General features: G+C 43.6%; 2 protein-coding genes across 3 annotated transcripts in view; both read right to left on the bottom strand.

Annotated features, from left to right (window-relative positions):
* UBE2F (ubiquitin conjugating enzyme E2 F (putative)) overlaps nucleotides 1–14,256 on the bottom strand; it is a 54,760-nt gene extending 40,504 nt beyond the window's left edge. For both annotated transcript variants that reach the window (XR_003961235.4, XM_002193384.6), the window contains exons 1-4: nucleotides 14,103–14,256; nucleotides 11,777–11,910; nucleotides 3,139–3,168; nucleotides 1,617–1,682 (exon numbers count right to left, since the gene is read on the bottom strand). Coding sequence is in view for 1 of the 2 variants with exons in the window: in XM_002193384.6 (XP_002193420.1) it covers nucleotides 1,617–1,682; nucleotides 3,139–3,168; nucleotides 11,777–11,894 (214 nt within the window). In the remaining variant the exon portion in view is untranslated. The remainder of the gene's footprint in view (nucleotides 1–1,616; nucleotides 1,683–3,138; nucleotides 3,169–11,776; nucleotides 11,911–14,102) is intronic.
* A 655-nt stretch (nucleotides 14,257–14,911) lies between these two features.
* LOC115495912 (interferon lambda-3-like) lies at nucleotides 14,912–19,295 on the bottom strand. Its single transcript, XM_072931851.1, has 5 exons — nucleotides 18,838–19,295; nucleotides 18,538–18,600; nucleotides 18,266–18,415; nucleotides 17,909–17,980; nucleotides 14,912–17,815 (listed from the first exon to the last, which is right to left on the bottom strand). Exons 1-5 carry the CDS (start codon nucleotides 19,027–19,029, stop codon nucleotides 17,693–17,695), a joined length of 600 nt encoding a protein of 199 aa, XP_072787952.1. The 5' UTR covers nucleotides 19,030–19,295; the 3' UTR covers nucleotides 14,912–17,692.

Here is a 19,295-nt window from a genome sequence, read left to right as displayed (position 1 = left end):
ATGTTTGAATCCTCAGCTTCCAATTTTGTGCTCCAAATATCAGTGCAGCAAGCCTGGATTCTAAGCATCCACCTCCTTATTTTCCCTCAATTTTAATCCAATATGATACCGGTGCAAAAATAAGAACAGAGGCAAGTGGTGTCACAAGGGTATTTTTCAAAGGCAGAAGTTTCAAATGACAAAAGGGAAGAGAAGCTTCAGACAGCAGAGAAAACCAGCAGTGTCTGCCTTGGGAACATGGAGTTTATCCACTGCAGCAGAAAAATCCAAGTCTTAGCCATGTTCTAGCGCGTGCTGCTAAATATCCACTGATGGTGCACTGCAGAAAACTGGAGCATACAGAGACTGGAATTTCTTCAATTATATGAAGCAGTCACCCTCATCAAGATTTTCTACAAAACCATTTTAAATTAAAAACTTCCTGTCAGGATAATTTTGTGACATTAAATATGGGCTGAGAAAGGTTTTCGTGAGAGGAGCTGAGCAAGGGACCTGAAAGGATTTCTGCTTGGTGGTCAAGTTCATTTTCTTATTCAAATTAGTCTTTCTGTGAAAGCCTAAGGAAGCTTCTTTTACTGTCCTTTCAAGAGCAGCCACATTCAAAGTGACTGCATAGAACAAAGTCAAGATTCATGCAACATTGTTCAGACAATACAAAAAGAGTTGGCTCAAGCCTGCTTGAACCATAAAACTCCTGTGACAACCATTCTGCTGCCTCAAGGAAAACTAAGATTTAGCATACACTAGAGAAAACTTCAGTACTGAATAGAGGCAGAAAACTACAAAGATTTTCTTGGTCTGTGCTGTGCTCTGCCTTTACAGCGCTAAACTATGGCTGATCACAAGATTCTACACCTGAACTATGCACAGCTGAAAATAGATGTTTACTTGGGTCAGGCTGCAACTGCAGAGACTTCAGCTGTGCAGCTATGTTTAGAGTAACAAAATGTTAATTAAAATCACTGGCAGAAAACCCATGCTCTGCATTCAACAGCTGGTTTCTGCCTGCAGCATCCTGCTGCACAGCAGAGAGCAGACAGAATACTTCCTGGGATTTAGACACCTTGGAGTTAGGACAGCTTTTTCACACATCACTCATTTGCATAGTGATGCTCCTGTAAAGTCAGCTCCTTTCCAAAATAAAATAAAGCAGCATCATGTAAAGTGAAGGGCATTTGGTGCAAGCAGAATTGACACCCACCAAGTAAACATGGGCACAACTCCTACAGAGAATGACAGGGACAAAGTTCTAGATTAGCTCTTGCATTTATTTTTAATTACACTGACAAGGCAGCCTCACTCATTTTTCCATCACAAAAGGGAGTCACATGAATGGACACGTTAACAGAGACCACCCAAAATTTCTGCTGGAGGAAGGGCCAGTTGGTTTGGGCTAACGAACAGCAACAGTGACACCTAGTGCTGCTCTGGCTTCAAAATACTGGATTACAGAAACATCCCAGGCACTCCATTAAGTGCGCACCACTGCTTCTCCAGGTCAAACACCAGGGGACTGACACACCTCACCCAAATGCTTTACTGGAATTCCTCTTGGAATTACATTTCCTAAACACCAACACGCAGAAAAAAAAAAGGAACATGCTGAAAAAAATTACCTGGGGTTACAGTTAGCTGAAAGTAATGGAGCTTGTTTGGGTCAGGAAAGTTCACTTTACATGTACCTGTGAAGCAAAAGAATAATTTACATCAGAAATGAGTTCTCCACTGTTGTCTGGCATGAGAAGACAAGTCTATCATGGTTATTTTATCACCCATACTATGCAGTCTTTAGCTTCTTAACACATCAAGCTGGCTGTTCCTTTTCTGTAGCCAAGGAGCTAAACAGTATCATTGTTATAAATCCTATTTGCCTGAAAAAACCTACCTAGAACTGTACACAAACCCTAGTGTTATGGGTAATAGACATAATTTGCGCCTTTCCTTATATGAAATATATAATGTTAAATACTTGTTTGTACTAGCCTCCCCCCCCCCCCCCTCCTCCCCTCCGAGGCCAGGTATATGTTAAGAAGCTCATTTACAAGTGAGAAGATACAGCTAGCCAGACGCCAGACGATGGGCCATGGCGCTGATCATCGCGTGAACGACCCGAGATGGATATCTCTGGAATCCCCAGACAGATCCATGTGGATTCAACAAACTCCAGACACTGAATTATTAACACATGAACTCTGAATAGAAGAAAGGACTAATTACAAAAATCTTGGCCTCAGGCGGAATTATCCCTATAAAACTTGCTTGTGCCAGGATGGAGGTGTGTGGGCAGAGAGGAAAACCTCTGCTGAGGCTGACCTCTTTGTTGCACACCCAGGGCCGACCCCGGGCTCGGCTCTGTTCTTTCCTTGTGGCTGGCTAGATAAAATTTGATTGTAAAATAAATATTTTATTTTTCATATTAATTTGGCTGGACAAATTTTCATTTATAACACTAGTAAAGCACTCACATTGTAGTAACTGAAAGCACACACTCTGGTATTTGTTACCCTCTAACAGAACCCACACTGAAAAAAAGTTTACCTAAAATTACTTTGTGTAAATTCTCTTTAAAGAAGGCTTATATCTCGAGTAAGATTCCAGGTCCAAAACCATATTATCTTGCCTTTTTTTTTTTTTTTTGAGAATATGCATATCTCTTAAAAAAAAATTAGTTTTCATGAGTAATTTCACTATCAAGTTACATCTGGAAGTGAAAAAACTGCAGGTTGACTTCATGTTCCCTGAGAGCTGAACTATTTGCTCTGCCCCTAAATCAGAATCGCCTGTTTTGAAAATGAGAGAATAAAGAAAAAACAGAAAAACAGGAATGAGGCACTAATTGCACCCTTGAGTCCAAGGAGCCTTTTGGGCATTTTATGAATGTTTTGCTGCCACTGCCCATCAATCAAAACCTGGGGGCAAAGTATCAATCCTCCTTCCAAAGGACACTAATGAGAGTCCAGTTCTCCACAGCCCCACAAGAGGAAGCAACAGAGAAAATCTGTTCAAGGCAGTGTGGTGGAGCTTTACACAGCTTTCCCTGAGTTAACAAATACCATCAGCATTCATACTTCAGTCAAAATGTTCACTTCAATGCTCCTTCCCCCCCTTAAAATGCATACTATTAAATGTTATACTCACAAGGTAAATTAGCTTCAAGGTCTGCAACCTCTGTTGGAAAAAAAAAAAAAAAAGAAACAAAACCATTATTTATGCAAGCTTAAATCCCTTCTTCAAGTTCAAATTGGCAGATCTAATTTAAACCAACCCGTAAATCCAATTTTACTTAAAATATAATTAATCTGCAGTGGAAGTTTACCTTGAAATTTCTCTTTAAGCCACACAATTCATTACTAAAAATGCTCATCTGCCCTACAGACATGGCAAATGCATCCTACTTTGATGGGAAGTTCAGCTATGCCAAGACTGAAGCACCAGGGCTGCTACCACACAGAGCACTGGCATTTCCAAAGCACAGGTTTTGTTACTGATATGCACTCCTATTCAATTAAAGTCTCCTTTCATTTATTTCCTGAGCTTAAAATTCTTAAAAGAAAGGAACCATCCTGATTCTGTTCCACAGCCCCCAGGAAATGAAGTGTATTCCTAAGCTTGCCAAGTCATTTTCCCTGGAGAAACCCTGGTTTTGTGTATTTTATTGAAGTCTTACTTTCAATTTCTTATGAACCAGATGCACCAAGGTATCTCCTCCTTTACTTCTAAAGTCCTAGGAAATAAAATGGAATATATTTTTGGCTTTTCCTGTGGTCTTATCTTCCATTTCTAACTTTGCTTGCAGGCCTCCACAGACACAGCCCATTTATTTGGGCTGACAACATGCTAGATTTTATTTCCCACTCTCAAAAAACACATATCTGAAGAAAACTGTCATTCACAATTCCTGGCACTGAACCCAAACTGATCTCATCACAACTCCCACTAACTCTCCAGACCTGCTCCTGCCATCCATGCTCACCAAACCTGGCATTTCTCTGCAGTGGGAATGACTCCCACTTATTTGACTCCCATCTCCCTTGTGCTTGGTACACCCTACATCTGCAGCCTACTACACCAAGAGAAGAAAACACCAAAACAGAAGCATTGTGCTTCCCACTTACCTAAAATATTCACAACTTCACTCTTTTAAAATCCCACACTTGCAGCCACAGCTGATTTAACCAAAGCCATGCACTGAAAGACAACACTGGAGCCATACTTTTACTAAAGCACTGTCTTTAGAAAACACACACAAAAAAATGTAATTTCAGCTGTAATCAAGGACTTTATCTCAAATTTCCCTTCCTGGTTGACAAAAAAAGATGTGACAAGCAACCCCTGAAAGCTGCAGCTACGAAAACTTTTCCTAAGATTATTCCCTCACACCTTTCTTTAAATTCACCAGCCTTTCACAGTGGGAGGCACATCAATCTTCACTACAGTGTAAAGTTCAGGACCTGGTTCAATTATTTTAAGGTGTTGACTGCTTTTCTTTATTGCCTTCTGTCCTTGTGTGATGTTCACCTTAATGAATCCTGCATGCCCTTTCCTGATCCCAGAAAGGGAGGCACTTAAGGCATGCTCAGTCCCAGCAAGGGCTGAGCTAGCAGTTCTGCCTCCTTCAAGGCTCAGTAGAGAGTTTAAAATCATCAGAGTTCCTTTGAATGTGGGAAATTCCCTGTAACGTGTTCACACTCCTGTGTTTCTCTCTGTCCTGGCAGAAGAATGAGTGTTTTTTCTCGTGAAAACACGAAAACAAAATGCTCACACCCAGCAGAAGGGAGCACTGTGCTCCTTCTCTGAAGGTGTGCAAACAGGTAGGAATGCTGTGCTAATAAACCCACACAAAAGTTCTGGAAACAAAGGCAAATGGACCAAAATTGAGGTTTCAAATGAACTCTACAACAAACCACTGAAACTAAGAATGAAACAACTTCTTGAAAACAAAGCAGATAAATATCTGCTTCAATAATTTAAATGTCTAAAGCAATATCAAGTAAGGCAACAGATGTTACTATTAATTGTGCCATGTGAACAAACACTGGTGATTCACCAATTAACAAGCACATTTAACAGGCCAAAGCTCAGTGTTTGAGGGTTTTCCAAATTCTGTGTCTCTCTGGACATTAGAACCATTTCTGCATGTTGCTGTTCAGAAAGCAAACATTTTGACCAGAGCATTCAAGCTCCACTGAGATTCTGACGTTTTAACTCACACATTTTCTATAAATCAATACCTCTGGCATGAGCATTCTCTGTCAGAAAATGCCCCTTGTGCAGGCTGCCAACTCACTGAACAGATCTGTAAATGAGCAAAGTATGGAAGTGACAGAGCTCCAATGCACTGAACTTCCAAGAGCTCCTAAAGTTCCACTAAATTAAAGAACAAACTTTCTTCTAACCTATTTCCTAGTTACAATACCTTACGTTTATCAACCTATTAACTTTTACCCCACAATACTACTATTACTTCTAACACTAATCACCTATATTTTTTCTCATGTAGTCCTACAACAATCTCTCGCAATTCTAATTGTCTAAAATATCTAGTCTTTCTACAAGTCCATCTTTTAAAACTTGTTAAAACTTATTTCTAGCTCCATCTCTCTCTCAACAATGTCATCTCTATTCCATAACCTCCCTAAGTCAACACACCTTATCTCAGTGTTTACACACAAACATACAAGACTGTATAAACTTGATAGAAAGTTTTAAAAATTCTTTACAAATCCATTTCCCACACAAACTTAAAAGTTTTTCTGAGCTCCTCTCTCAAGAAATTACTGTCACTACAGCTAAACAGTGAAGAAAATTCAGTTTGAGTATTTTCCATGGTCATTTCGTGGAGAATCTGCATCTGTGTCTCAATTCACACCATTAAGATCAGGAGACAACCAGAAAACCCAAGTGGCAGGAAACTCTAAACAGTCCATCTGGTGTTCCCAAAGCCTGGTGTGATCTGCTGCAGGAGCAGCCCAAGTGGAGATGAGCTTGCGCAGACCTGCTCTTTACCCTGAACACACCTGCTTGAACAGTTCCAAATGCTGCTTTAAACCATAAAAAGGCAAGGCTTAAACCCAACACAAACACTGCCAGAGTTGAATGCAAATGAATCGTGTCTCAGCTTTTCTCTCTTCTACACAGTTCCTGAGCTGCTTCTAAGCCTAACACAAGCAACCAGAGTTATTTATAAATGATTTCACAAACAATAACTCTCCCTACCCGTGACAGTTCTCCAGACAGAAATAGGAACACTCCTGCTGTGTGTACAAGGTTTATGAATGTTCAATGCACACACCACAACCCCACTGCTCTGCTCCCTCACTTCCCCAAGCCAGAATTTAGCAGCACATTGTTTACTAAGTCTCCCACAAAAGTCAGACTCTATGCTTGATTTTGGAGCTGGAGTTTGGTTTTAAGTACACCAAATAAAAAGCATTACTTCCTCAAGTGAGCAGTCTCATCCACAGCAGCATTACTTCGCTTGTTTTGTTCAAAAAAGCCCCCTCTCCTGTTTAGGTCCCTCTTCAATTTCCTTCTTTAAGACTTCCAGAGGTGAAGATTAAATACTTTGACATTAATAAAAATTCCATTTTCTAAGTACTAATTCTAATACTCTATTAATTCTGGAAATGCTGTTTGCCTCCTAATTCTTATCCATCTGTCTTTATAGTATTCCCTACTTAGTTCCTCTGAACTGTATAGACCAGTATAAGGAAAAAAAGTATTTTCTCCCCTCTCAACTTTCCTCACCTGTTTTTGTGAGGAGGGATATTACTATTTTTGAAGGCTTGAAGAAAGCAAATAAATGGTTTCTCTAATTTTTAGTTACAACGGATATTCACCTCGCTTTCATCATCAGTTTCCCCCTTCCACTCTCTCAGGCTTAAACAGAGGCACACAAAATATTTTCTGGTTACATAATCTGGTGGTAAAAGCTACAGATATTGAAAATAACCAAAGAATAAACCCTGTTAACTCATTTTCACGTATATTAAGTTATTTCCAGTTGCCATAATCAAACTAAGCAGTAGTAGTAATATAAAAGTGAATAATGACATTTCTGTGCACTACCAAAAATGCAGTGTAAGGGACAACCTTTGTGATCCATGAGCTGCTACTGCCATCCAGGATGCTCTCTATCTTCAATTCCATTTAGCAGTCACCTTCATTGTGTAATAGTAATCTTAAGCACTACTTTGGTTTGTCCTCAGCTCTTTTTAAATTTCAGGATTTGCCTTTCAAGTTCAGCACTGCATGCTTGCTATGAGGAGCAGTCATGTGGCCCCTGCTCCCAGCTTAATGAAGTTCCCCTTAGAGATGAACAGAACATTAAAAATTGCCTCTGCAGCACAGAACAAAATGAAAGCTGCTGAAGCAATTGTACTGCTTGCTCTGTTTTAATTTGGATACTAAGCTTACAGAATTAGGGCCTTATTCTCCAACTGAGCCTAGACAGAAATGCAGTGAAAACAGATGTACAGATGAGTCACACAGAATTTTGAACAAAGCTGTGTCTTACTAGACCCTCTCTACAGCTGGAAGAGAATATCCAAATGACTCAGAATTACTTCCCTAGATATAAAACTTCAGTGATAGAGAGATTTCCATTCATAATACGTCCATAAAATAGCCCAAGTGTCCAGAGCCATGACTGATACCTCAATCTGTGACAATGCTGGATACAAGCAGCCAAAGGAACAACTTAAGCAAAAACTAACAAAGAGCAGTGTTTTAAGAGCAGCTTTTCCCCAGAAGTGGAACAAAGCCTGTTTAACATACATCCATCAATAAAGTCAAGGTCAGTGCCTGACACCACTATTTCAAACACCAACTGAGATGTTTCTTCACACCCACAGTGCAAATGGCTATCATACCTAAATTAGCACTTATTTTTCCTAATTTCAGGCAGCATGCATTTGGTCTATGCCAAGTCTTCAAATGTTTGTTAGCATCATCTACACTTGTCAGGGGCTGGGGTCATGGTCATCACCTCAATCAAAACAGAATTGATCTACTGACCAGGCAGAGGACACAACACAACTGAGGGCTGCAGGGCTATCAGTGTGACAACACACCCCTGAGAGATCCTGCACTGGACTCCCTTTCAGCACAAACAAGGCTGTCTGCAATTTATCTCCAGAAAAACAACAGTCTGTGTCTGGACAATACCCTTAGCAAAGCTGGCAGACATCCATCTCCAGGATTTATTAGATGATCCCCCATTTACTGTGGAGCAGGGATAGAACACTCTGGGCCTTTTCTCATCTCCTCCTCCTCCTCCCCTTCTGAAGGCCAGGATTTCTCTTCTTTTATGCAAGAGAAATTATTTTCTTACTTGTTGCCAGGACACTGACCTGATGGAGCCCTTCCCCTGTTCTGCCACTGTCGCCTGTTTCTAACTCCAGCCAAAACACAGTGACAACTTCTACTTACAGCTACTCTTCCAGGTTCCTATGGGCTTTGGGATCCAGTACAACAGCCTAAATTCAAATTACAGTTCCACAAACAAGCAATGAAAGCACTGGTGCTGATCCAGCTGCAGCAGCATCCCTGCTGTGTGCACACCTTTAGCAGGCAGCTCTGCACTCCTGTCCAAACTCATCCTGCAATCTTTACATGACCTAGAAACACCATCAGTATCAGGAGTTCACCATTGTATGTGCTGCTGCAGCTGATCTACCTGAAAGTGTTGGAGCAAATTCTAGAAACTTTTGTAAACAAATGGTCTACATTTAACTTAAGCAGCTTAAAACAGAACACCCCCAACAAGTCTTTCCCACTACTTTACCCTCTCACTTTCAGCAGTTACACTGAAATGATCTGCTTCTCCTGTCAGCTCCCATTTCACCCAGAAATCACCCTCGGCACACTGACAGCTGCTCCCACAGCTCTTTTGGGAGAGCACCATCATGCTGCATCCTCCCTCCCAGCCTCTGGCCTGCTCTGCAATTTCAGCAATTCCTATCAGGCCCTGGCCTTTGCACAAGAGCTGTGGTGAAGCATTCCTCAACTGTACCAGGAATTCCTGCTGCTTGGACAAGGTGGGAGATGGGAGTAGGAATAATCAGTCACTGCCTGATGGCTTTGGGACATTCCCTGGCTGAAGTACAGCCTGAGTGAAATGGTACCATTCTCACTTGAATTTCAGTAATTCTGAAAAAAATTCCACAAAAAGGAATAAACAGGACTATTTCATTGATTCTGGGGGGGAATTTTTTAATATGTCTTCCCATGTATACATACACATCCATACATGTGTGTGTTACCTTTGCACATTTGTGTGTATATCTATGTATATATATCTTTTGTGTGTGCATGACTTGAAAACACTATAAAACAGTATATATCTTATTATCTTGAATCTATATTATGTTTATAGCTGATTAATAACTAATATAACACTCAATTGCTTTTATAATTAAGTTCTGCTACATCTTTTACACATAACTGTTGAGTCCAAGCCTGAGACTGGGTCCAGCTGCACTGAGACTCCTCCCTGAGGAGTTTAGAATGGAAGGGATTTCACTCTGAACCTCCTGACTCAACCAAGAGTTTCCTTTACCTTTTTCCCTTTCCTCTTTTCATTCCAGCCTCTGCATATATCACTCTAAACTGACTCTTATTTTCCTTTACATGTATTATCCATGCAGTAAGCAGTAGTGTAAACCCTGCCAACAACCTCTGTTGTGCTTTTGCAAATTTATATTAAGGCACATTTTCACCAATGATGCCTTTGATGGTGACTCTTTAAGCGACCCACACCACTCATTTCACAGCAGGGATGCAACTTCCACACACAATCAGATCAGGACCCAGCACTCAATGCTTGTCAGAGCCATGTGAGCACTGACCTGCTTTCAACATTTGTCAGTCTGGGACTGTTCAGTATTTAGCTTGAACTTACTGAGTTTAAATACTTAGTTTTACTTAGATAGCTAGTTTGCTATCACAGCCACAGCAACTACAATTACAATGTCAATACTAATTTTCTACAGGTTGCATTCTCTTCCTCCCCTGCAGACTTGGGTATGGTTTTGAAAAACATGATTGCTTTAAATGTAGAGGAAAATTTCTCTGGCACCTCACATGAAGGATGTTTATTTCACACTGCTATCTCCCCCTCAAGTCTATACCTGTATGTTAGGGAAAATCTCAGATTATATATATATTTAGTAATTTGGCTTTGTAGCTTAGCCTGGTTAAAGAGCTTATTTCTCCTGCCTGAATCATTCCCCCTCAGATCTGAAGTTAAATGAGGATTTCCAAACTGGAAGTGTAAGAGTGATCAAAATCATGATTTAAAGCATGTAAAACTTCCCCGTCCTTAAAACAATACAGGGAGAAAATTGTGGATACAACATTCCCACAAACCAGCTGAGGAACCTCCCAGAGCACTGAGGCAGCAGCATTTACAGTGATACCTTGCTCCAGATATCTGACAGAATTTACCCTAAGTTGGAAAAAGCCATATGCACTGCTAGTTAGGTAGTAACAGTGAGGCAATTACAGCCGTGTCAGCCTCAAATCATTCTGAAACAAGAACAGGAAATGTGGATTTCCTCTGACTGGCATGAATCCAAACAGTGGCAGCTTACACACCAACAGCAGAGTATTTGCTACTGATCATTTTCAGCAGAAACTTCAACCTAAACAACACATTCCTTTGCCACTAACATTCAACTATTACCAGAGGGAGTGAACCTGACTTCAAATCCATAGTAACTGCAAGCATCTATGGATTTTTAAATATAATATTGTCTATGCTAAAAAAAAAAAAAAAAAAAAGTGCAGGAAAGAGCTGTCCCTGATTTAACAATAGAATAGTTTAATTATTGTCTCTTTAACTACCCCACTTACCCACAGCTGTCAAGCAGTAGGTTTGGGGCTTCTTTTCCACCAGCTGGTAAAAACCTACAGCATCCTTCCTAAAACACACCACACTGCAATACAATCACTGGTTTATTATTCACAGCTTCAAACTCAACTTATAGTGACTCCAGGCCTAGAGAAATCTCCCTCTGCACCGCTTTTTGAAATCTTTTTAAAGTGTGCTACCTCTGACCTGTGCCATTAAAAGCACCAAAACACTGCTGTGACTTTCAGGATGTTTTTTCCTGTGACAGGCAGTTATGGTTTTGCTCAAAAACCACCTTCATACCAAGGGAAATATAATTCTTTTGACATTCTCCTCTTCTACATTCAATGCCACTTATGTGGCAATTTTTTATCATGTTTTAATTGATGGACTAATTTTCAACAGAGTTAAGAGGATATTTGTTTTTACTGTCATTATTCAATAAAAATAAGTGTTCTATTGTCATCACAAGGGGTCCCCAGTCAGGTTATAAGTGACATAAGCTCCATGTATTTCAGAAGGCTAATAACAGTTTTCTTTATAAAGAAACCCATTGCTTTTTCATACCTTAGTTCACTACAGATAGACCTAATTGGTCCTTCAATTAAAACCCCATCACCATCGGCTAATTGAGAAACCACCCTTTGGCAAACAAATCTCCGTAACACATTCCACATGTTCACAATACCAGGTGCAGCAAGTACAGCTAAGAAATTTTCTCATTCTCTTCTCTGATCTTCTCACAGCCTTTCCCAGAACGATGCCTGGGAAAGTTGTCTGCTGCTCTCTGTGACCAGAGAGCCACTGCCACATCCTACAAGACATCTGAAAAATACCTGTGGAAACTTAGAGGCAATTCAGTGCTGTTCACTGGCAACACACCAAAAGCAGAAAATCCCAACAAATTTCAAGATACTGTTTCACCTTTAACGAGTAACTTGTCCCGGACAGACACCCTGCGCGTGGAGTCAGACGCTGGGTTGGATGCACGGGGGCCTCTGACGCCATCATCCCGCTTCAGCTTGCTTGCCAGAGTTAGCATTACTGCTGCTTCCCACCTGGAACACAACAGAGGGCAGGACAGTCACCAGAAACCAGGGTGAAAACAGCTCAGGGGGGTTGTGATCCCTTAAGTTTTGGCTTTTGTATTTTTCAGATTCTGTGCTGCTTTAGTGTGTAACTCCGAGTTGCATATTAAGTGCTAGCAAGTTCTCTTCACAGGGTAGGCAGACAGAACAATCCTCTTCCAGCTTGTCCAAGGACAACTGTTACAAGCTCCAGGCCCAAAAGGTATAAACAATTGTGAATTGAAGAGAGAAAAACAAGGAGGATGGGACTTCATAACCTAAAGCTGGAATTGGACAATTAACTCCAATATGCAAATAGAGCAGAACTTATAAAAGTGACAGACCCTGTGACCAGTTGTCCATTTTTGTGTCCATTTTAGTTCATCTTGGGTGTAGCCCTGGCTGGGCTCTTGTGCTGCCCAAGGTGGATCCATTGAAGAGATCCTTTTAATAAATCCCTGCTTTATTCTTTAGCTCTGTCCAGCCTCTGTTCTAGGGCAGCCTTCACAAGGCACCAGCTGAATAAGGAATGAAGGACCTGCACACAGGTAACAGCGAGGTGGTGAAAGGTGGGGATGGCCCACAGCACTTGAGGAATGAGCTTGTTTGGGCTGGGGATACTGAGGGAGGTGCAGTGCATCAGGCCAAGAGAAAATTCAGTTTTCTGGAGAGAGGTCAGGCTTACATCAGTGTTTACAACCCCATTCACTGCCTGACACTGCTCCTCTGAAAGACCAGCTGTGAAAATACCCCCTACTCTCCTGCACACCTCCCAGGACAACATTCACAGCTGCCTTTTGGCTGGCCAAAAGAAAAAATAAATAAAACGGAGAAAGGGGAGGGATTCCTGGAACAACACTCTAACTAGGAAGTGAGCTTTGAGACAGCTCCCAGGGCACCAGAAAGGGATTGAGGCTGCAAACAGTGCAAACACCTACACAGCTGCACAACGCTAAAAAAACCCAACACATGGAGACCAAGTAACTGAAATGAAGAGATGCTTCTGCTGTGCCAGCCATCCACTCTAGAAAATAGCCACACTGATAAATTAATTACAGTAAAAGGTGCTCAGAATGCTAAAGTCATGAAGCCAAAAGTTCCAATCTGTCACGGTTTCGTATGTTTTCACGCTACTCCCAGCTGAAGGCAACTCCTCCTTCTTGAATATTTTGGCTAAAACCAACACGGTGCTGACAAAACCCAAACCCTTCAGGCTCCCTAACAGCTAAAATGGTAGGGGAACTGCTTATATTTTAAGTCATATGAATTAATTAAACCAAATAAACAGGGGGAAAATGCAAAAAGCCAGGGTATAGTCTTTACTTAGAGATTGAGAAGAGCTTAACAGAAAAGCGAGCAACAAAGCTTAAAAAAAGAAATAATGTATTTCACAACAGTCCCTAACAGCAGGAAACTCCGGTGAGATCTACACGAAGGTCAAGCTCCCTGGCGCTGACAAGTGATGTGAAGCCGACAGCTTCAAGATGTATGTTTAAAAACAAAAGTACAGTTCAGGGTAAGTATGAAATCCAGCTGGCTCAACCGAAACAAACTGTAGGTTTCACCCCGGAGGGAGAAAGAATAAGCAGAACAAAACGCTTCATTTTTCCCTGGAGAATGAAGAAACAACAGCTGCTTAAAAAAAAAAAAAAAAAAAAAGAAAAAAAAAAAGAAAAGGGGGGAGCAGGAGGCTGAAAAGTAATGAATGCGGTGATAAATTAAACAAAATAATAAAAAAAAATACCTGTAAGCTGCAGACCAGCTGTCCCCTCAAAGATACTCTCATCTTTTAGGCGCTGATTTTAAATAAATTCAACTTCGATGGGCATTAAATGCCTAAATACCTTTACAACTTATCCCAAACAACCAGGAAAACCAAGAGGAGCAGTCTAGAAAAGAAATTATTCGCTTCGGCTGCACCCCAAATTCTAATGAAACCCAGCGAGAAAGCACTCTCAAATCGCAGGCAAAGCTTTACCGCGGAGGCACAGGAGGAAGGGAGAGGTGCTGTGCTCATTTCTGAGTAAGGCAGCGAAAGGCCGGGGACTCCTGCAGCTCCCCCGGGAGCCAGGGCAGCCCCTCCGCCGGCACGGGGAGCCCGCCGGGAGCCGAGGCCTGGCGGGCCGGCAGAAGTGGGGCCAGCGGGAGCGGCCAGGCCCGAGCCAGGGGCAGCCTGCACGTACCTGAACGCGGCGTCAGGGCCCGGCAGCCGCGGCCAACACCATCCCCGGCGCCGGCCCGGGACAGCAGCGGCGGCGGCGGCGGCGCCTCCCTCCTCCTCTTCCTCCTCCTCCCACAGCGCAGATCTCGCGAGAGCTCGGGCGGGGCCGGGGGCGCCCCCGCTGCGTTCTCGCGAGAGTTTGTCGCGGGCGGCGTGGAGGCCGTTAGCCGCCAGGAGGGCGGCGCCATGTTGGGGCTGCCGTGGGGGGCCCCTCAGGCGGCGCCGCCATGTTGGGGCAGTGCCTGAGGGGAGATGGTGTTGTCTAGTTATCTGTCCCCAGGCTGAATTTTATCACCTGTTGTAAACACAAGCACAGGTTTATGGTTAGGGAAGACCTCTGAGATCACACCTTTGACGGATCTTCACCGTGTCACCCAGACCGCGGCACCCCGATCCTCTTTAAGGAACAAGTCGTTCCTTAAACACCTCCAGGGATGGCGATCCCACCGCCTTCCTGGCCATTTCCAATAAATTCCATTCTTTTCCTGTGCCCTCACACTGCTGTGGAAAGGGGACAACATAAATTACACCGAGTCAGTGGGAAATAGGAACACACCGAGAGGGAGAAAAACCAGCAATTGTCAGGATGATTTCAAAAGCAAAGCTTAGCCAGGCTGCAGCGTTTGCCTTGGTTCCTGCTGAAATTAATCGACTATTTGTACATTCCAGCCGCAGATGAGTGGAAAAACTAGTGAATCAGATGGAACAGTCAATCCATGGGTCAATAATGTCAATATGCAATAGTCAATTGTAAGAAACACGACTCATTAATTAAAATTTTTATAAAAGTTTATTAAGGGATAAAAGGGATAAAATACAGCACTGGAGTGTTTGGCTATTTGCCAAAATAAAAAAAAAAGCAAATAAAAATTTAAACCGTGTTCTCTACATACTGTTACATTACAGTGAGTACATGCATATTCATAAGATTTTATACATATTCAAACATTCTTTTCAGTTTAGATGTTCTTTTGCTTGGTTTTAACCTTTGACTTGTCTTCATGCTATCTTGTAGATTAACTTAATATATTTTATTTCTTCTTGTGGTTCCATCCTGTTGTATTTTCACTCCCTGATAATGGCGGTTAATAAATTCTTCTATTTTATTCGCTACTCTGGTTTCTGTTTCCGTTATCTTGTCTTTCAGATAAGATAGTCCCTAATATGGGAAATCACTTAATTGTTTTACACCATTTTCTGAGTTGGTTACATGAAGAAGCATTTTAACATTTCACAGTCTATTATGCTACAGTCTAAGATAATATATATTACACTACTATTTATAAAAGCTATATGGTGCATGTGAAAAATGCATATTTATGATTGGCTTTTCACAAATGTTACAATGAATACTATATGTGTAATGTCAGAAAGTTATGCTGTATTAATTCTCTTATGTATTGTGTTAAGTGTAGTTTTAGGTTACAACATAATGTTAAAATAGAGACTATGTACGTGGGGGGAGTTTTCTTTTTAGGAATGAGATACTCACTTCAAGGAACACCTAAATCTTCGAAAGGAGAGGAATTTATGGCTTCTTATCAGAAGAAGCTAATTTCTTCAGGCCTTGCTCAGACTCGAAGATGCCAGGGGATTAAAGGAAACAGTTGACATACAACAGACAGAGTTTCTTGTTTAGAATAGAATGTATGCATAACCATGAAGGATATATGAATATGCAACAAGTGTATTGGTTTAAGGGTGATTCCTTTGTTCACAAGTCATGCTTTTCATGACTTAGTGTCCAAGAGATCTGGACGTCCGTAATTCTTTGCTTTTTATTGTCTTGTAATTGTCCCAACTCTAAACTTTATTACTCTAATTGTATTATTATTTTTATAACCATTTTATTATTATTAAACATTTAAAATTTTAAAAAACAAGTGATTGGTGTTTTTCACAGTGCATACATAAACGGACAGATTATACTTATCTAAAGCAGTAATTACAAATTGTACTATATCAGGATTTTTGTGATCAACAATAATTTGCAAACGCTAATACATAAAGGCAAAAGCCAATAACTATATTTGTTATTTATAACATCAATCAAATAGAAATATCAATCATATAGAAGGACAAGTCCACCAGATAGAATATGTGTAAAAAATTATTGTAAGAGTGCATTTAGTAATGGAGAGTGAATAGTTGGGTATCATAATCAGACTGCCCAAAAACTTCATACATTTTCACAGTTCTGTTAAATCATCTGTAAAACAGGTGCATAAATTTTAAGTTCTTCCATTTGGTAGCGTTCACTAAGCAAGAGAACCAAAACTTAGCCATGAAAGCAGCACCCAGGTGAGAAGGTGTGGTAGGGCAGACCTGACAAGGGCATTTTGGCAGACAGCTACTGAAATACCCCCTGAATCGTGAACATTCACTGCAGCCATACCAGTGCCCCTTCCCCAAAAAGAAACTGCAACCGAGCTTACTGAAATCCGGTTACACCAGCACAGAACTGCTGCTTAGAGCCCTTTCTTCCCTCCTTAGGCTTGTCCCTCCGGATCCATGTGTCCTTTGGATAACAGCACGGCGGCTTTGGACAGAAACATCCTAGAAACATCCTCCTCGCACAGCTGCTGGCTGTACGTAGGTCCCAGAGAGGGATTCCTCGCAAACTTCAGAAGCGAGCGGTGAAATCGGGAGCAGGGCCAGGAGGTGGCTCCCACAGGAGCTATTGGTGGCATCTGCTCCCGAGCTCACAGAGCAAAGCTTTCCTGCAGCCCGGCGTTTCGGGAGAACGAGCAGCCGCTCCCGGAATCCATGGGGAATTCCAGCCACGCCTTCGGGGCTCTCCCCGCCCTTGGGAGGTGTTGGCCCAAAGGGCGTTTCCCTCCGGTTGGATTTTCATTGCCCCGGGCGCTGCTCCCGGCGTTAGGCGGCAGCGCACGGGCAGCGCCTGGGGCGCGGCCGAGCGACAGAAGCTATTAAAGCTCTCCAAGAAACCCAACATCCAGGCTTTTTTCCTCTCCCCGCCCCCAGATTAAACGAGTAGATATTCCTTTTGGGCAATATCCTTGCAAGGATGTGCGGGCGACACCTGTGCTGTGGTATTGCAGAAACGCATACTAAAAACACGTGCTTACGGTAGTTCAGTTAACTAATTCAGTTTCCGTATTAAATAGCACAAAAGAAAATAATTTATACAGGCAAGTATGCAGAATATAATCTTTAATAAATAGCAGGTAAAAAAATAGATTTCCTTAAAAACACGTTCAGAACAAGACAAACAAAGGTACCTTATAAATACGCAATATTCGCATTTTTTTCGGGAAGGGCATTACTTCGCCTTATCCCAAGCCAATAATTTAAAAGACCGTAAAAAAAAAAAAAAAAAAAAAAGAAAGAAAGAAAAGAAAAGGAAAAAAAAAAATTCATCAGCTCGCGTAAGAAGGGTTAAATAGGGGGTTAAATAGGTGGTTAAATAGGTTAAATAGGCAGTAACAGCGCAGCGCAGCGGTCTTTTCCCGGTTCTCGGGGCGTCTCCGGGGGCGGTGCCGGGGGCTGGGGATTGAGGGCACTTCAGCACTTCAGCAGCACTTCAGCACTTCAGCAGTTCATCCCAGTACGGCAGCATTTGTCCTGGAGGGCAGCGCAGCGCAGGTTGTCCAGCACCTGCAGGACGTGCAGGATGGCGGTGGCCCTGAGGCACGCCGTGCTCTCGGGGGTCTCCTGCGGGGGGAAGATGGGCTGGGTCAGCTCTGCAGCGGGGGCTCGGGCGCTGACACCCCAAAAAGCCTGCAGAACCCCGCCGGCCCGACTTACTGCTCGCATGGCCGCCTGCAGCTTGTGCAGCCAGTGCCTCAGCCTGCCCGAGGGCTGGTGCGAAGGATCCACCTGCAAGGAGAGCGGCGGGTGAGGAGCGGAGCCCCCGCGGAGCCGGCGCGGGCAGGGCCCGGAGGCTCCCGCGGAGCCGGCGCGGACAGGGCTCGGGGAGGCGCCCGCGGAGCCGGCGCGGACAGGGCCCGGAGGCTCCCGCGGAGCCGACGCGGACAGGGCCCGGAGGCTCCCGCGGAGCCGGCGCGGACAGGGCCCGGGCAGGCCCCGGAGGCACCCGCGGAGCCGGCGCGGACAGGGCCCGGAGGCTCCCGCGGAGCCGACGCGGACAGGGCTCGGGGAAGCACTCACACAGCCCCGCACGTCCTCCCGGGCGTGCCTGAAGAAGTCCAGCGGCCGCCGGCGCACCTCGGCAAAGCTGGGGGCAGCGGGGAGCTCCAGCATGGCAGTGGTGAGGTTCAGCTCAGCCGCCACCAGCACCACTCGGTCGGACATCTGTGGGTGGGAGTGTCCTGGTTAGGGACCCGAAGCAGCAGGGCTGGCCCGGGGGTGCGGGTGGGTGGAACCGGCGGACAGGAGAGGTGTGCCCCCTTTTTACAGCATCACCTCATTCTTACCGGCAGGTCTACTGCGTTCCATTTCCGGTGGAAGAGCCTGGTGTTGCATTTGTGGTTGTTCACCTGCAGGCATAAACCAAGAGACAAACTGAAAAACTCTCATCGTGACTTCTGGCTATATTGGACAACCCCGGCCAGCCTTGAGGGCTCTGAAACCAGGATGAAATTTGACTCAGCATCCTTCGTGTCCCCAAATACCCTTGGAAAACATCTTCCTCATCCCCAAACTGCTGCAGAAAACATGCACCTTATCACTCAGCTCTTGAATTCAGCATCCCCTCTGCCTTGACCCCTGCCAGCCCACAGCCCCCTGTTGCCAGCAGTACTCACAAACTCTTGTCTCATCTTGTCCATAGCCTGCTGCTCCTCCTGCACAATGTTCTGGTACTTGGACAGCCTGCAGTCCTTATTCAGGGTGTGATGGGGAAAGGCAGCCCTCAGGCTGACCCCCAGCACCAGCACGAGCAGTGGGGTGAGGCTGGGGTGCAACATTTCGGCAAGGAAAGGTTGACAGTCGGCAATAGAGTACGATGGGGTGAGGCGGCTGTGGTGCAAGATGCCAGAGAGGATGAACTGGAGAACTCTGAGCAGGATTCTCTAAATTTCAGATGCAGAGGTGCCTGACAGGTGCTACAGGTGGCTTGTTCAGACGTGGAGATGCTGGGCTGGTGGCTGTCCCAGAGATCTGCTTTGCCTTGCTCGCTGTAGCTGCCTTGCTGCTCCATCTCTGGCTTTTTATTCCTGCCTAGTGCTTTCAT

The sequence above is a fragment of the Taeniopygia guttata genome, chromosome 7 (assembly GCF_048771995.1).
Source record: "Taeniopygia guttata chromosome 7, bTaeGut7.mat, whole genome shotgun sequence".
NCBI classification, from domain to species: domain Eukaryota; kingdom Metazoa; phylum Chordata; class Aves; order Passeriformes; family Estrildidae; genus Taeniopygia; species Taeniopygia guttata.
Note: the sequence above shows the minus strand (reverse complement) of the source record. Positions and strands in the feature narration are given on the sequence as shown.